The following is an 18,702-nucleotide window of genomic DNA, read 5'->3' as shown; positions in this document are numbered from 1 at the left end:
TATTCTTTTTTAGTTCACTCATACAGTCTTTCATTGCTCTTGTACATTCCTGGCCAAAAAAAAAAAAAAAGTATTGTTACACTGGTATTTGAGGTTAAAATATTCTGTCACTCCAGGAATTAAAATAAACCCAAAATGCCTCTATATTTGGGCATGCTGGAATAAACATCTATTTTGGCATCTGTTTTTGTGTTTTGTGAGCCATTTTTGAGGCTGAAAAAAGAGGAGATCAGTATTTCCATCCTTCAGGAGCTAAAATCTACTGGGAAGACCAGATCTCATGTCATTTTGGCCCCATAATATGGCTCTTTAAGAAATTAAAAACACAAACACCACCCATGAGTAGGTTATGATTTAGTCATGGGTATTTTTAGTAAAAGTCATGGACAGGTCTTGGGCAATAAACAAAAAATTCACGGCCCATGACCTGTCCATGATTTTTACTAAAAATACCTGTGACTAAATCTTGGGGGGATTCTTGGGGCCATCAGCACTAGCTGCTGGGGCCAGCAGAGAGTGGCTGCTCCAGCCAACTACCTGGGGACTGCTGCTGGAGCCAGTGGACTGCAGCTTCTCCAGCGGGCTGCCTGGGGACTGCTGCAGGGGCCAGCAGACCACGGCTGCTCCTGCCACCTTAGGACGGCTGCGAGGGGTCACCTGAGCAGCGGCCGGTGTGGCTGTCCCCGGAGCCACCTGAGCATCTGGCCTTGAAGCCAGCTGCTTGGGTGGCCCAGGGATCAGCCACATTGGCCACTGCAAAAGTCATGGAGGTAGAGGGAAGTCACGGAATCCATGACTTCCACGACCTCACTGACAGACACAGAGCCTTACCCACGAATCAGGCCATGTCTGCACTACAGACTTTGGCTGACACAAGTTATGTTGGCATAAAGTCATTGCAGTTAATATGTCACTCATGTGCATGATTACTTGGCTTCTACAGGTACTCACCAGGAGTATTTGTGTCTCTGCATAGTGCGGTGCACCATGTGTAGGTATCCCAGTGTGCAATTTGCAACCGCACTGTGTTTGGGGAAGTTTTGGCAATGCATGGTAGTGCAGAAATGAATCATGCAGAGATAACTGGAAGCAAGTTCTCAGCATGCAATTTTCTCCATCCCATGTCATCGACACCCCATCATTTTCATGCCTTTTTAAAAAATCCCATGAGCTCACACAGCCCTCCTTGCTGTCTGCCATCTCTGACAGTAGGATGGAAACTGCAAAGCCCTGCACTATTGTCACAAGTATTGCAAGCACCAGATCCTCAACGCCATTTGGGGAGTTGGTGTTAGTGTGTGACCATAATGGGGTGCTTACATTGGTGGGATTAAAATTAAAGTGTAGACATGTGCACAACTAGGTCGACGTAAGGTGACTTATGTCCACCTAACTTTGCAGTGTAGACCCAGCCTCTGGATGTAATGAGTCCCTCTCTCTTACTACATGGGGCTGTCCCTACTTGGTATGGGATAGGCCGTGTTCTGAAGAGGCACATCCCTTGTTGTAAGGAAGCGAGGCTAAGCAGGCAATGCATGGACAAGAGCATATAGAAGGAATGACTGAGGCACGCTCTGTGGTCCTGTCAAGACTCACTTGTGTTTAAATTAAATCCCTTGAGTTTTTACTCTGAAAGGGTACAGCTAGCCTCGGTTAGGTGAGATTCAGTGAAATAGCAGCCAAGCACAGAAGAATTATTCACCAGTCGTTAAAAGAAAACAACAAAAAAACCCCCACTGATACTACAACATTGCTCTGTTCTTGGAATAAGAGAGAGGGGCAGTTACTCTGTGATAAAGGCAGGTTATGTACCGACTCCAGCCACAGTAGGAGTAAACTAGAGACAGAATCTGGGGGAAGAGTGGTGCAGAACTGAATTGACTGGGGAAGGGAGTGCCAAATAGATGAATTGGGCCAGGGGGATACAGATTGGCAAAATTGGGAAGAGCTGGTCTTCTCCCTCTTTGTAAAGCTGGTGGGACAGTTCTACATGCCTTGGGCAAGAGAGCTGGTGGGAAATGGCGGAGCACTGCTGTGAGAGCCCAGGGGGCAGCCACGGCAACAGAGAGTGATGGAACTGCTAAGACGAATCCTCAGTGGAAAAAGCAGCTCTGGGTGGGGAGGGACAGTGAGTGTCCTGCTCAGAAGGCCTCAGCAGAAGGAGCAGTAACCTGTGGGGAGAGGAGGGGAATCACTGGAGGGAATCCCAGCCTCAACAGGAGCAGCAGATGAACCCTGACTCCTGCTCATTGATGGAGTAGCTGCCATGGGAGTGAGGGAGCAAAAGAAAAGCTGAAGGAAGTTCAGACCTCAGCAGGTGGAACATGCCTGGGGGAGGGGCAGGTGACCCTAGGGTTGCTGGGTGTCTGGTTTTCGACCGGAACACCCAGTCGAAAAGGGACCCTGAAGGCTTCGGTCAGCACTGTTAAAAGTCCGGTCAGCGGCGCAGCAGGACTAAGGCAGGCTCCTTGCCTACCGTGGCCCCGTGCGGCTCCCAGAAGCAGCAGCATGTCTCCCGTCCATCTCCTAATCATAGGGACAGCAGGGGGCTCCGCACGCTGCCCACCACTCCAAGCGTCAGCTCGTCAGCTCCCATTGGCCAGGAACCATGAGCAATGGGAACTGCAGGGGCAGGGGCAGTGTCAGTGGATGGGGGTAGCACACAGAGCCACCTGGCCACACCTCCATATAGGAGCCAGAGGGGGGACATGCTGCTGCTTCTGGGAGCTGCTTGAGGTAAGTGCTACCCAGAGCCTGCACCCCTGATCCCCTCCTGTGCCCCAACCCCCTGCCCCAGCCCTGATCCCCATCCTACCCTCCTAACCCCTCAGTTCCAACTCAGAGCACCTTCTTATACCCCAAACCATGCATCCCCAGCCCCACCTCAGAGTATGCACCCGACAGCTGAAGCCTTCCACCACCCCATTCCACTCCCCCACCCCAACCTCCTGCCTCAGTCTGGAGCCCTCTCCCATACTCTGAATCCCTTGGCTCTACCCCCCAGCCTGGAGCCCCCTCCTGTACCCCAACCCCTCATCCCTGGCCCCACCCTGGAGCCTGCACCCCTAGCCAGAGCCCTCACCCCCTCCTGCACCACAACCCCCTGAGCCAGCCCGGTGAAAATGAGCAAGTGAGTGAGGGTGGGGAGAGTGAGCAACAGAGGGAGGGGGATGGAGTGAGCAGGGGGTGGGGCCTCAGAGAAGAGATGGGGCAGGAGAGCGGCCTCAGAGAAGGGGTGGGGTAGGGGGCAGGGCAAGGGTGTTCAGTTTTGTGCAAGTAGAAAGTTGGTAACCCTAGGCGACTCACCTAGGAGAACCTTGACTGCAGCAGTAACCATGGCTGGCAGGGAGCAGCCCATCCTCGGAGCCTGATTTTCACCACTGTGCCAGAACTACATGGCTGGGATGTGGATGTTAATCTCCTTGGAATTTGGGGTGTTTGGCTGTGAGGTTTTGGATTGGACTCATCTGTGACATCAGCTACACATAGCATATGGGAAGACGTTGCTGGGACCATTGCTTTTCACAAAGCCTGCATATTCCTATTTGTTTCTCATAGAAACTATGTGGCACCAACTACCCGCTCAGCATTGCCTTCATCGTGGTGAACGAGTTCTGCGAGCGCTTCTCCTACTATGGCATGAAAGGTACACAGTGGATCTAATAAGCCTGCTTTGCTTTTCTTGGCAGGGCCCCCTTCACCCTGGCCTGTTGTCTTCAAATATATGCCCATTGCTATACTGCACAGTGACTCAGAGAGAGTTCTTGAAAGTATCAGTTTAACTAATTGAAACCCCATGTGCATCCTGGATCAGGTTTTCCCGTGGCTTCTGAGTTCGTCCATAAACTGGTTTGTGTGTGCACTTATTACATGTACACGAGCAATGTAGGAAACTATGTGGGCAAGGGCACGCTCACCCAAAACTTGCTTGTGTAAAATCAGAGGTTAGGATCGGGCTGGCAGAAAAATATGTCCCAGTATGCACTCAGGACATCAATACACTTTCAAATAGAGGGGGTCTGAAACCAGACTAGCCAGTCAGAACCCCTTCCAGGTTCAGTGGGTGGGAGGGTCAAATTTGAAACCATGGATCCACATTTGCACCTACAGGTTTGGTTTCAGATCAGATGCCAGACTGGGAAGGGGGCTTCTATCTGACATAGCTGGAATCTCCCCGTGAGGTTGCAGTCTCAGAGATTCACTTGATCTTGCTAGATTTCCACCATCAAATATCAGCTGATTTCCGGACAGCTTTGCCATATGGGATCTGCCATTTGCAGATTTGTGGACAGTAATGAATTCTAATCCAAATCTTAATCCTTAATACGATAGCAAAATGAGCCCTAGTCTTAACCTGATCCCAACACTGCCTCCTCGGGTCACCTTTGCTTACAGGGTGCAGCACAATCTTTGGCAGCCCCTGTTCCAGCCCATAGGCTGATGAGGCAGCTGCTTCTGTTCCACATGCTTCTGCAGGTTTCTAAGCAGCTGGATCTGTATAAATGCAAATCCTGTAGCCCTGCCCTGGTCTCCCTTGAAACTGACCTTGCACATTGGTTGCTGCACAGGATAATGTGGAGATCTACCACATGGCTATTCCACCCTAACTGCCCACCATGCTACCCTTTCCCTGTGGTTTTAAACCTCCTGCCTGTCCTTATGCCAGCCTTACCCAAAAGGAGTGAGTATCACCCTTACTGAATACGTTCAGGTGACAGACATCCAGATCCTGTCCTTGTATAAGACAAAGCCCCAGCTGAACTCAGTATCAGCCTCATAAAAGAAAACAGGCCCATTACACGTCACCTCACTGTCCACATGTAACTACTGAACTGCTGTGGATCATTGATGCTCAGGGCAAGTGTCCTCAGGCAGAGGGGGAGTGTACTGCACACTGGCAGAATGTGGTTCTTTGTCCCCCTCCAAAAGCTGGACTATGTTAAGGAGTTTATAAGTCTGCTTCTGTGCTCAAGATGATGACTTGTTCCTTTAGTTCATGTAGGAGGGACTGATGATATTAAATATGGAGGTACTGGAGTTGATCTTAGCCAGGGGTCTACTACTATAGTATAAAAGGGATCTAATGAGACATGTAATGATACTTGACCGCAAGACAGGCAGGGAAAGAAAAGTCACAAAGGCGAGTCCAAGACCTTTAATTCTTTCCATACCATTGTGTGCATCATAGTCTTATACAAACAATTCAGTTGATCTTAGTCACAGTGATTTAACCCACTTTGTTCACCTGCCTGGTTGTGTGTATGGATTATCTGACCTGTTTTGTTTGTTTCCTTTTTTTCAAGCTGTGCTGACTTTGTATTTTCTGAATTTCCTCCACTGGGATGACAACTTATCTACCACCATATACCATGCCTTTTCAGGCCTGTGTTATTTCACACCTGTCATTGGAGCTCTCATCGCTGACACATGGCTGGGAAAATTCAAGTAAGGAAGGAAACCTTTTTAGTTCAAATATACAAACCACCAGCTTTACCCCTCCAGTAAGGAGTGAACAGCTTATATGCTTGCTGAAGCCTGTTGTTTTCAGGGCCGCCATAAAAGAAGTGCTTCAGCACTCGCATGTGGGGAATCATGATGTGTGTATTGTGGTGGCACCGTATTATGGTGATGAGGCACAGGATTCAAAGATTCCCCATGATTCTCAAGGTACCTGTAGAGCACGGTGGTAGGCCTGGTATAAAAACCAAATGAGAGAGAGAGAGAAGATGCTGGAGCACTACTTTTAATAAAGCTCTGTATTTCTCTTCCATCCGAGGCTCAATAAATGATTTACAATAATTAACAAATTAAATCCCAGAAGTCCCCTCTGAGGTAGGCAACCATTATTTCGCCAATTTACAGATGAGGAATCTGAGGTACATTTGCAAACTTGACACCATCAAATTACGCCTGAATAAAGTCTGGGAATCGCTGGGTCACTACAAGACGTAATCTCCCTTCAACTGTTGAGTATGGGTCATCCACCCTGATGCAACTGGCATCATTAGCACTACAAAAAATAATTTTTACTGTATTGACATTCACACCACCTTGTCAGCTGTTGGGAATGGGACACATCCTCCTGACTGAATCATTGACTCCCTCCCCCGCCCCTCCCCCGGGCTTGGTAAGATAACTCCCATCGTTTCTTGTGCTGTATATTTATGCCTGCCTACTGTAATTTTCACTCCATACATCTGAAGAAGTGGGTCATAGCACACAAAAGCTTATGCTGTAATAAATTTGTTAGTCATTAAGGTGCCACAAGACTCCTAGATTAACATGTTACTTGCCCAAGGTCAGTGGCAGAGGATCCAAGAATCCTGCTTCCCAGTCTTGTGTTCTAATGTCTAGACCATATTGTCTTCTCAAAAACAACATGAAGATCTCCCTTTTTTCCAGAACTGAGCATGGACTTCCCACTTCATGCTGTCCTAGAAACAAGGTTCTGAACAAGAGAAAACCAGTTTGGATCCCTCTTTCTGCTAGCAGGTTCCCAACAGGCCGCCAACATCCTCTTCCCTTATGCTAAAATCCAGCTTCCAAACTCCCTTGTCCATTCAAACAAACAAAGTAACACTGGAGGTTTTATTTTGCAGCTTGGTTACTCAAGTTTAATAGCTGAGTTCACTGATATACAAGGGTGTCGGTGACCTGAAGGATATAAACCCTCAAGCAGATCTTTTAAGTAGTAGGAGTTCAGAGGAAACTTTCCCTGGGGCGGTTATGCCCTAGCTGCCTATTGCAGGGTTATTGCCTAAGCAGCTGATACTGGCCATTGATGAAGACAGTCTGCTGGACTAGATGGGTCTGATCCCATCTGGCAATTCTTACTTCCCTAGGAATTAGCTGAATCAGTTGGGATTTGAACCCATTCAGGGCTGCTCTGGTTCCCAACTTTTGCTGTGACCATTGGATCACAAGTTGTCTTCTGGAGCCTCAGCTGCTGTTAGAATGGGATCATCAGAGTGCTTTCATCACACTGTGTTATCCTAACCACTGCATCTGTCAATGCTGCTCTTAAAAACATCTGCCTGAAACGCAGATACAACGTAACTCTTTGGAGTGTATGAGCATACAATATGCACCCTCCAAAGTACGCATTCATTTTGCAGGTGAGCTGACAAATCCCTGTGTGTGTTAATCAACTAAATATGACCTGGATAACCACCTAAAACAACATTTTGAATTGGAACATGGTTAGTTAATTCCACCTGGAGATCTGTGTGTGCACAAAGCAATGTCTGTCCCTCTCTGTTAATTTTAACCCCACCATCTGAACCCATTTGCCTGTCTCTTTCCTATGACACTTTCAGTGCTGACACAGAAGTTACAGCCTGGGAGTTGCCTATGCTGTGGACTGGCCAGTTACCAGTGCAAATCTCAAGCAATCCCACTGTATCAGGAAATGCAGACATGCATTCTGTTTGCAGGTCATAAATTATCTGACAAGTATTCAGCTGCTACTGTTTTCTTTCTTAGGACGATTATCTACCTCTCCATTGTTTATGTGATTGGCCACGTGATAAAATCTGTTGGTGCGATACCAACTGTGGGAAACCAGGTTGTTCATGTGTAAGTAAATCTTCGAACTGGTGTTTTGATACATTATTGTGGTTATTCATTTATACAGCTCCCAAATAGACATCTCTAATTGTGTCTTCCCTTTGTCAGGCCGCCAGCCTTTGAGATTTGCACAAGATGCTTTTATTCATATACATCCTGTAGTTTATGCAGCTTCATAATTGTAAACCAAGCAGATAACTTGTACTAGAGATAATGGCCAGTCTCGAGACCTGCTAAGAAAAATTCAGGCAGAATGATATGGATGAAGTTTAGGGAAAGTGCAAACAACTTTGTGTGTGTCTGTCAATGGAGCATGAAATCATCAGTTTGAGCACATTTCCAAAACAGATTGGCAGGACCACAACTTAAGGAACCTATCTGTTCTTCAGTGCATCTCTCTTCTCTCCCTCCAGAGCTTCAATCAGTCTTCTCCCCAGTACAGTTCCCCAACTCGCTTCTTGGCATGTCTGATAAACTGCTAGCTGGGCACAGCTCAGAAAATGTGCACAACCAGGCAAAACAACATCAGATTTACTAGACACCTTTCTAAGTTCCCTGGATCCGTCCAACTCCATGTATTTTAAAGCTAGCTGGGAAGCATTCTGGAAGGCCACTGTCTGATTGCAGTTAGCAATGGATGGATCTCACTAGGTTAGGAGTTTGGGTGCAGAAAGCACCCAGAAGTGATGCTGATCAAAACCTTTTTTGCTGGCAAATCTGGCCTGAAAATCTTACAAGAAAAAGTTCACTCTCTCTCTTGATCTCTGGTACTTCCTGCTTCCAGCTGGACCAGAAACTGACTTTCTCATGCATCTCTGCACTTCCACTTTCATACCTGGTTGATATTCAGAAATGCAAGAAAACGACAAAGTTAATTGAATTTATCCAACACTCCGAAAGCAATGGTTCGGTTTATGTTTTGATGGTTTGGGATGGGGTTGGGGATAATTCTTTTGTTCCTATGACTAGCCCATCTCAGCTTGCTCTTCACTCACAGCCTATGTGCAGATTAATAAATGACACATCTGGTTTAAGATGTAGCTAGAGTGCTCTGCTTTATCCTAAAGGGGTTCTGTGGTGCTGAAGTTTTTCATCCCTGTTTGAAGGGTTCTGTCCATGCTTGGCCTGGCTTTGATTGCCCTTGGAACGGGAGGTATCAAACCCTGTGTGGCTGCCTTTGGTGGGGACCAGTTTGAAGAAGAACATGTAAGATTTTATTTTCTAAACTATGCAGTGTCTGGTGTATCAGTGTATGGGGAGGTATATGACACGAGCAGACTACAATCAAATGAAAGCATGCTCTGCCTTGGGAAAGAGAGATGATAGTACTTCACTGTTCTATCTTGAATCTCAAAGCACTTCACAAACATTAGTTAATGGGCCCTCACAACAGCCTTGAGAGAGGTAAAGCTTCAGTAACTCTTGTCACTAACATGTAGCAGCACAAAATAATAATTTGGGGGCAGTAAGTAAAGAAAAATATTATATTTGATTAAAACTGGGGCACAGAGGAGAAGTAGGTAGACAGATTATTTCCTGAGTTGGAAGACACCAAAATTGTCACCTCTATATGTGTGAAATTGCTTCTTTAATGACAAGTGTTGAGCACCTCAGCTTTATATCTTATCCAAAAGGCAGCACTTTCATTGACTTTGTGATCCTTAGCAACACTGGTTCAGTACTGAGCCAGACAGGAGAGTGCTACCTACCACATCATCAGCACTGCTGACTGAAGATCCTAGGTGTTCATTGATGTTTTCCATCCAACCAGTTGCTTCCTTGTTTATTAGAGCTGATTGGAAATCAGAATTTCTATCTTGTGGGTAATTCCAATATGTCGACATTTGTTTTGGAACCAAATCAGGGTAAAAAGTCAAAATATCTAAATTTTTCACAGAACAGAAAGTTCTGAAAAATTTCAATTTGGAAATAGCACAATGTTTCATTTTAGCTTAGTTATTGTAGTGCCTCATGAGCACTGTAGTCCAGGTGCTTCATGCCGCCATTCTTCCCTCTGGGCTGGGATCTTTAGCCAGACTGCATCTCCCATGATGCATCACAGTCAGGGGACTCCCATGATGCACCAAAATGGCTCAGTTGGAGGGGAGACCAGTGAGTCATCGGATATGTAGTCCAGCCAGGGAGGCCAGCCTGTAGAAGAAAACAAGGAGCGTGATGTACCCAAACTACAACTCCCATGAAGCACCAAAGCAGTTCAGGCAGACTCAAATTAATGTCAAATTGACTTGAAATTAAATGCTTTTTGTGGCAATTTTACAGAATTGACATTTTCAAATTCCATTTTGATTTTCTGTTTTGAAACTACTTTGTGTTTCATTTTTAAAAAGTTTTCTATTATATCATAGAATATAAAATTTAAAAAGTCAAAATAGGAACAAAACTTTCTCATTTGTTGGAATGAAATGTTTTGTTTTTTCCCCCTAGAATTCCATTTTGTGGGCAATTTAGATTCCTCCACCCCCATTTTGGAGTAGAAGACATTTTAAAATCATGAAATTTCCTGCAAAATAAAAAGTCTGGTTCCCACCCAACTATACTGACTCCTGTGACCTTCAGCAAGTACTTGAGATCACTGATTTAGTTTCTCCATATGTAAAATGGTAGAGATAGTAATATTTCTACATACATAAAACTGCCTCTGCAGATCCCTATTTATCCAAGTGAGGACCTGCAGAGACCATATAACCAGAGTGCTCCTGCAACTCTGATAAGTAACCTTCCTTTAATTACCTCATGGGGACGCGGAAAAGTTTTTTATCTAGAGACAAATTCAGTTCTGTGGTACCTGTGGGCAGAATTGCACTGATGTCAGTAGGGTGTCAGCTGCTTACACCAAGACTGAATTTAATCCCTAATACTGAACACTTGTTTTCTTCAAAGAACTTTATAAATATAATTGTCCTTGGACCTGCCATGTTTTGGGCGGTGCTTCCATGAACAATTGTAGGGGCCACTGGCTCAGAGCTGCAGGTACGGTAGAACACACACACAAAAAAAAAAAAAGATTTATTTGCAGGAAATTTCGTTTCCAAGCATTTTTGTCTGTAGACAATTGGTTGTCCAGACTAAATATGGCTGAACAAAATCAGATTGGCAAGATTTTGTGTAAATGCAAAAGCTTCTGTGCATTATTATTCTGCTTTCAAACAATGTGTTATGCTTTGTATAATACTGAAAACCATTTCTTTGTTTCTTTATTTTCCTGTTGCTAGGGAGATCAGGATTATCATGAATGGTACCTTTTTCAGAATTAGCTAATCCGAATCATGATATGAACATATGTCTGCTGCAAAGATTAAGAAAGCAAGGAAGGATATATTTTTCTAATGAGTGTAATATAAAAATTGCTAGGTCATTTTTTATGTTCACACTTCTGGCATTCAGATCATTTTTTGAAGTCGTTGAAATCTGTAAACGTGTGAAATGTGATGACCAAAATTCTTTACAGATCATTGTTATCTTTAAAAAATAGCCACGTCCTGGTAAAATAATCATGTTATTACAAAAACCAATCTGTTTGCAATATCATGTGCAAGAAGCACAATTTTTATCTGGTGATTAGAGCAAGGAATTGAGGGTCAGGACTCCTGCATTCTACTCCTGTTTCAGATACAAATGTGACTTTGGGCAAGATACTGACCCACTCTGTGCCTCAGTTTACCTATCTGTTAAGTGTTTTCAAGGGTTTTGTGAGGGTTTCAGTTGCGGGTACTTGTAAGGCACTTCTACTTCTGTGCTATATAAATTACATGTATTAATGTTTATCTTTTTTGCTAATCTAGTAGACATTATATATAGTTAAATTTACACATGGAAAGACCATATGGTCATTTTGTTCATCCACCTGCCTGCCTACATATTTCCTAGAGCTTTGTTCAGTCTCATTTTAAATGCCTCAAGCAAATGGTCTTTCACACTTCTTTTGGGAGATTCTTGCATGATCAAAGAGATCTCTCCATTAAGATATTTTCCCTGCTATTCAGTCTATTTGATTTCACCTGTTATATCTAAAGACACAATTCCACCCCCTTTCATTAACATCCAAGGGTCTCAAAGTGCCTTACTAATTTCACAGAGGTTCTGTCTCAGAAACCGGCCCACAAGCAGGTGAATGTTATTTGTATTTGTTAAAATTGCTCTTAGCTCCTCTTTCAAAGCCTAAACTGTCATTGCCACCAATGCTCTTAATTTACCCGTGGCACCAGTTTATTCTATGCGATATTTTGTGTTCAGAACCAGCAGAGCCTGAGTGAGCTTTCTTTGGCTGTTCCTTTCAAGCTACCCTTTGCATACTGGGAAGTGAAAGAGGAGACCACACTAAAACTTTCTCATCCAGAGCGCTCTATGGCTCAGCAGTTTTATGATGTCAAAGCTCATGGATTTGAATCCTGCTAAACAAATAAAAAAATGCAGTGACATTCGAATACCAAGGGTTAGAGGTGTGGTCTGAGAACTTAGAACCCAAGTGAGCAGAGAAGTAATCTTCCACCCCATCTTTATCCCATTGTAAAAGTGTTGCCTGCTACTGGGGGTGGATCAATGCTGGGTCCCTCGGCCCCTTGTAACTATAAGTAATACCTCGCAGGGGTAGGGTGACTAGAAAAGTGTAATATTTTAACTATATAGACTAGCACTGGAGATTATTAACTAACTGAAATAGATAATGAGAGATAAAAATAGCGATGTGGACTTAATAGAATCCGGCACTGTTTACCGTTAACCAAAGACGTGAACTACGAGGACAGTTATCTGAATAAAGGTTCATTGGGCCTTACTCCTAGATAAACCATTCACTAACAATATGCAGGCTAGATTGGCTGGCACTGACAAGGCCTAAACCTTCTGTAGGGGCCAAATCCAGGAGATCAGTGAACAGTCCAAGCAGTTGGGCTTTTCACTTTCTTCACTTCACTGCAGAGACCAGAGATCAAAGCACCTTTCCCATGCAAGCCGCAGTAGCCCCCATGACTCTTCTGAGGGTAGCAATGGTTGGTGAAGCCACATAGCAGCAGATCCCCTGGTTTAATGGATCCTATTTGTTTGAGGCTGGTTAAATCATCACAACACTCAGTTTCGTAATTCTTAGCTTCTCCTCCCAGACTCTCCAGCAGATCAGTCTCTCTCAAACACACTGTCTCATTTGTGCTGTCATTACAAGCTCCTCAAAATGCATAGGTTTCTGTTTCTATTGAGGAAAAAAAAAGGCAGGACGTGGGAACAAATGACAAGCTATCAAGCACTGCCAAATTGGATTGAATTAGGTGACAGCAAATCTGAATCAAGCTACTTGTTCTAAATAAGTAAACACTTTCCCCCTCGAACTTCCTGACAGCTGCAGAGCAGCAGCTTTTCCTCCAAAATGCTAAGAGACCCAAAGTTCTTTTCAGTAATATGAACTGATTTGTGTGAACCTATCCCATCACCTAAAAGCAAGCTGGTTTGCGTGCCTTTAGCTCGCATTTTATGCACCATGTGTCAATATTAACCCAGCCCTCCTAAGGAGAGCATTGATAGTGTTCTGTTTGCAAATCCAATGCTGCGCTTTGTCCGTGATATTGATGTTGCCTTGTCTCGTTTTAGGCCAAAGAAAGGAGCAAATTCTTTTCAGTCTTCTATCTAGCTATTAATGCGGGAAGTCTGATCTCCACATTTGTTACTCCTGTATTGAGAGGTCAGTGTTGATTGAGAATGAACCACTAAATTAGCTGCACTGTGACTGTTCTGCTATGGATGGTTAGGTTCTTATAATGATTGAATGTCAGAGATTACATTATCTTCTGAGTGACCAGGGTGTTATATTTATGCCTTGTTAATCCTGCTGAAGCTGCATAACAGATTTATGGAAACTAGCAGAAGAGTCAGACATACCATGCTACAGGCTGTTTATTTTCTTTAAACCAGCCTGAGTCATAGAATCGAAAATTTAGAGATGGAGAAGACCCATCAGGCCATTTCCCTGCTAATGTGGGATTGGCATATTCTGCAGCCCATAGTTAACATATTGATAATGATTGATCTGATCCTACTCCTTGTAGGCTTCAATTCTAGGTTACTTTAGCAGTGCTGCCTAGGGCTGCAGTTCTGCAAACTGACCCCTGCTCTCATGCAGAGCCCCACTCTCTTCAGTGGGACTCCAGACAGGCATAAAGCTCAGCCTGCGTGGATCAGGTTGCAGATCATGGCCTAGAGTGGCTTGTTTTGAGGATCAGCACATGGCCTATGCCTCATTTAAGGCCTATTTTGCATTCCACCCATTGTGCAGAACCCATTTTTGTTCTGAGTCTTGCGGCACTTACTTCACTGTATTTCAGTGCCCAAATACCTCAGTGATTGGCGCCCTATAAACAGGGCCCTACCAAATTCACAGCCATGAAAAACACGTCACGGATGGTGAAACCTGGTCTTTTGTGTGCTTTTACCCTATACTGTACAGATTTCACAGGGGAGATCAGCTTTTCTCAAATGGGGAGTCCTGACCTAAAAAGGGGGTCACAAGGTTATTTTACGGGGTATTTACGGTATTGCCACCGCAGAGCTGGGCAGCCAGACAGCCGTGGCTGTTGGCCTGGTGCCCAGCTCTGAAGGCAGCACCCCGCTACAGTGCAGAAGTAAGGGTGGCAATACCATGCCATGCCATCTTTACTTCTGCGCTGCTGCTGGCAGTGATTCTGCCTTCAGAGCTGAGCTCCCAGCCAGCAGTAGCTGCTCTCCAGCTCTGAAAGCAGTTCTGCCACCAGCAGCAGTACAGAAGTAAGAATAGCAGTACCGCAACCCCCACTACAACAATCTTGTGACATCCCCACAACACACACACACAACACCTTTTGGGTCAGGACCCCTACAATTATACCATGAAATTTCAGATTTTAAATACCTGAAATCATGAAATTTACTATTTTTAAAATCCTATGACTGTGAAATTGACCAAAATGGACCGTGAATTTGGTAGGGCTGTATCTATAAATATGCAGACATACAGAGAAGAGGGCAGTGTCCCATAAACTGACGTACCTGGCACATTCAATAGCAATTTTTTCTGACATCTTCCAAAAGGTTTTCTTCTGAGTGATTACTTTAATATCCTGCTTGTTTCCTGGAGTTAGAGGTGTGTGTGTCCACTATATTTGTGCCAAAGCACACAGCAAAAGACAAACTACAACTCTCTCTCTCTCTTACCCATGTCAACGTTTCGGTGCTAAGAGGCTGTTGCTAAATTTGTTCTGTGGGTGGATGAAAATCCAGTTCCCTTAAAACTTTTACTCTATGTCAGTGCACTGGAACATCAAACCAAACTGGAGAGTGAGAGTATAAAGGGAGGTGTAGGTTTTCTAATTATTTTCTGCGATTCCTGGAGAGGAGAGAGAAGCAATTCCTTTGAAACTTGGCAGCTTCATGTTGAGCATGTGGATTTAGATGGCAAAATCCAACCGTTTCTTCCCATGCTGTATGTCATAAGTTAAATGTACATGTTAGAGTGTCACTGTTTGGTTTATTGGATTTCAGCTAATGCTTTGGAAAGTGGCCAGATAAATGATAGACACACACAACTTTGAAACTGACTGTGTCTTTGCACATGAATAATACACAGTAATGACCGGAGGTTTCGCTCGATGGTTTCCTGTTTTGCTTTAGCTACGTGGGTTTTTAAACCACATTTATTTACTACTGTCGAGTGTACGAATAGCAGTAGCTTCTAACTATTGGTGTGCAGATCATACTACTGAATGTCTGTTTGGGATTGGCTCTCCAGGCACCCACAGGAATGGAGCTGTGCTGGGTCATGGTACAACCCTGTGCTATGTTCCCACACTGTACTGTAGTGTGAACTGCTCCATTCCCCATTCTCACAATGCTACTTTCATTATGAGTTATCACAGGACTGGGGTTTGGAGCAGGCTATTTCCCTTGGGGCCAGGCAGGGGGACACAAGTCAATAGGATGCAAAGGGAGCTGGTTCATACAGTTGAAATCTTAGGGTTTGATTCTGTGATCTCACCTATCCTGGTGTACCAATGGCTTCACCCTGGCTACTCCTGATTACAGGGATAGAAGTGAGATAAGATGCTCCCAAATGGTGGAGAACCACTGTACTGATTACCCAAGCCTATTAAAATAAATGTAAAATGATCAGTTTATTTTATGTAGGGCTTTTTTATCCACTCAGGGGGGCCTTCCCTGCTTCCTCTGACCCTGCTGCTACTCCCTGCTTTAAGTAGCAGCACCCTCTGCCCCATGCAGCATCTGCTACTGCTTGTCGCAATAACGTGGTTAGGACTGGCCCCTTTCACCGTTGCTGTAGTTGGAAGAGGCTGCTGTGCCAGTTCTGCTTCCAAACTGCCACCATCAGTGGAGCCCCAGCGCGCTTGTTTTAAGTGGGTTGGGTGCACAATGTCAAAACCCACTGCACAAGTGAAGAGCTGAGAGAGGTGACTGCTTCGGCAGAGGTCGCAGTGGAGGAGTCAGGGTGGGGAGCATGCGTTGAATTTAAACATGGTGAAATGAGATGCTTTGATGATGTTCTCTTTTAGGGGATGTGAAATGCTTTGGAGGAGATTGCTATGCCTTGGCTTTCGGTGTCCCAGCAGCACTCATGGTTATAGCCCTGGGTAAGTGGAAACAATCACAATGTTTAGAATGTTCCATTCAGGAGGCTTCCTCTCACTGCCCAGTATATCTCTCCTCCCCCGCTGCTCAGAGAACAAAGGAAGTGTCGAACCCCCACACAAAACCCCACTGGCAGGACAATCCACATCTTCTGTTCCGCTGATCCCCCTATGCAAGGAGTTGCCTTGCCACTTGTCACTTTCACAGAATGGTCCTGGCTATGTCCTATAAAATGGCAGTTCAGATTAGCGGCTGTCACATCATGGCCTTTCTGCAGCATGTGCCATGTTGTGACACTTATCTGCTGATACTGTGAGGTGTATCTCACAATATGATGGCCTCATATGATTCTGCTTCAAAAGGCTGCAAAGCAAATGTCCCAGTGCTGTGGTTTGCAACTTTGTCCTTGAGTAAATTTGGCCTCTGGGGCCTCCACAATATGCAGTCCTAGGTCTCTCAGTTCAGGGCAATTGCACCTGGATTTCCCCTTCATGGTCCACCAAGGGCACTCACTCTAGGCTGCTGACTTCTCAGCTGTCACCAGTCTCTCCCTCCTGGCTGGGGTTTTTCCAGGTGGCACAGTTCCCTGCCTACACTAAGATATTTCCAGCAAGCCAGACTGCCTAAACAGGCTGGTGTCTATACTTTTCTTTCTTTCTGAAATCTATGAACAGTGGAATTGCCAGCTGTTATAAGTTAGCATGCAGCTCTTTCTAAGCAAGCACATTTATTCTTGAGGTGAAAGCATTTCAGCAAAAACATAGATATAAATAGAGTTCCTAGGTGCATGCTAAAAGCTAACCTGGGGTCACCCATTAGTCTTATGGGGTCTCTGTAGGCCAAAGTTCTTCCAACCCTTCCCAAGAAGGATTGGGGCCCTCCTTGAAGGGAAGGGCTTGTCTGTCTGCTGGCTCAGAAAGAAAGCTCTGAGTTAGTTTAAACTCAGGCTGTTTATCTAAAGGTCCTTTCTTTGTCTGTTGGACTCTGGAGAATCCAGTCAGAACCAGTATGTGTAAGCCTCTCCAGGTGGTGCGACATCTTTGGGGATGTTACAACCTGAGTGAATTTGCCAACCCCCCACCACAAACACTGTTCTTAGTTCCTGGAGGGGCTGCGGTCACCCTCCCACAGGGAACTACATACAATCTCTGGCCACAACGATACATACATGTAGTACAATAAGATAGTCCAAACATATTTCAGGAAATTACCGTATCTGTCACAACAGGCTCCCCAATGTGTGGGATGGAAGCTGATCACAGTGCTTCTGCCTCAAACTCACACAGTTTGCAGCTCAGGGCCATCTCAACTTTGTATCCAATGTTTGCTTCATGACCTACTCACAATCCAGAGATTCCCACAGGGGGGTTAACTGAGACTAGAGCAACTGCCTTGCTTTGATTGGCTGTGATTACTCGTGCAATTACTGTTACAGCGTAAGAATACTGTACATTACTATTCCTCAGTCTCAGGCACATAGCTTCCCAAATCCAACACTTTAGCCGCATCATCTTATTGCCAACATATGTCTCTTATAGGCCTTATAAAATAGCGAATGCTGGCTGCGTTTCTGTTGCCATTCCTCAGTGACCAATAGAAACACCGACTTGTTTGTTTCTCTGTTAAAATTGTTAATGACCGTTGAGAACAAGTCCCATTCATTCCCCTTATTATGCCGCACTCAAGAGTTTTCGTCACTGCATTGTGTGAGTTCTCTTTCAGATTGTAAGTTTAATTAATAGTCCAAGAGATCATGCAGTTTTCAAAAAATATTGGCTTAGCCGTAACATCAGTGACCTGGAAATTCACTCTTCCAGAGATAATGAACATGGCATCTTTCTGGAGAGCCTCCAGCAAAGAGAACAGAACAGGACACTAGAAAAAGATAGTGAGCCAACGATTAATGTTACAGCAATTGATTTAAAAAAGTGCATGGTCACTGGCTCTGAGAAGCGGCCCATTTTCCCACAAGGTTTGTTCCAATCAGTTTAAGAGATTACCGGATGTTTCCTACACACATATATGACAAATAGTTCTAGCAGGGTATCAATAGCCTGGGAAAACTGACTTGCAAATATTGGACAATTTCATTGCACAAATTGACTATAAATCTATTTTCTGCTGTGGTTCTCCTACAGCATTCACAGCATGCTGAATAAATGTCAAAATGAATGGGGTCCAGGTGCAACGTGTTAGGACATGGGATATATACTCATTGCAATGGAAAGCTGGAAATCATAGAACCATAGGGTTAGAAGGGACCACAAGGGTCATCTAATTTAACCCCCTGCCAAGCTGCACAACATGTGTCTAGTGGCTAGAGCAGGGGATTAGAAATGAAGACTCCATGGGTTCTGTTTCACAATCTGTGACACTGCACAAGGCTTTTAGCCATTTCTGTGCTTCATTTTACACATCTGTGAAAGGGAGAGCATCACGCCATTAAAACTGACAGCATTTTGCCAATGCAGGTAATTAAAGTAACCCTGGTATTTGAGATACTTCATCCTG

At 44.7% G+C, this 18,702-nt stretch overlaps 1 protein-coding gene across 2 annotated transcripts in view; it reads left to right on the top strand.

Annotated features, from left to right (window-relative positions):
* SLC15A2 (solute carrier family 15 member 2) overlaps positions 1-18,702 on the top strand; it is a 59,130-nt gene that overhangs the window by 10,083 nt on the left and 30,345 nt on the right. For both annotated transcript variants that reach the window (XM_032763641.2, XM_032763640.2), the window contains 6 exons: positions 3,559-3,646; positions 5,304-5,445; positions 7,483-7,575; positions 8,673-8,772; positions 13,168-13,258; positions 16,116-16,193. In XM_032763641.2, the coding sequence (XP_032619532.1) occupies positions 3,559-3,646; positions 5,304-5,445; positions 7,483-7,575; positions 8,673-8,772; positions 13,168-13,258; positions 16,116-16,193 (592 nt within the window). The remainder of the gene's footprint in view (positions 1-3,558; positions 3,647-5,303; positions 5,446-7,482; positions 7,576-8,672; positions 8,773-13,167; positions 13,259-16,115; positions 16,194-18,702) is intronic.

This window comes from Chelonoidis abingdonii, chromosome 10 (genome assembly GCF_003597395.2).
Source record: "Chelonoidis abingdonii isolate Lonesome George chromosome 10, CheloAbing_2.0, whole genome shotgun sequence".
In the NCBI taxonomy this organism is placed as follows: Eukaryota; Metazoa; Chordata; order Testudines; family Testudinidae; genus Chelonoidis; species Chelonoidis abingdonii.
This window is presented reverse-complemented; position numbering and strand designations above follow the sequence as displayed.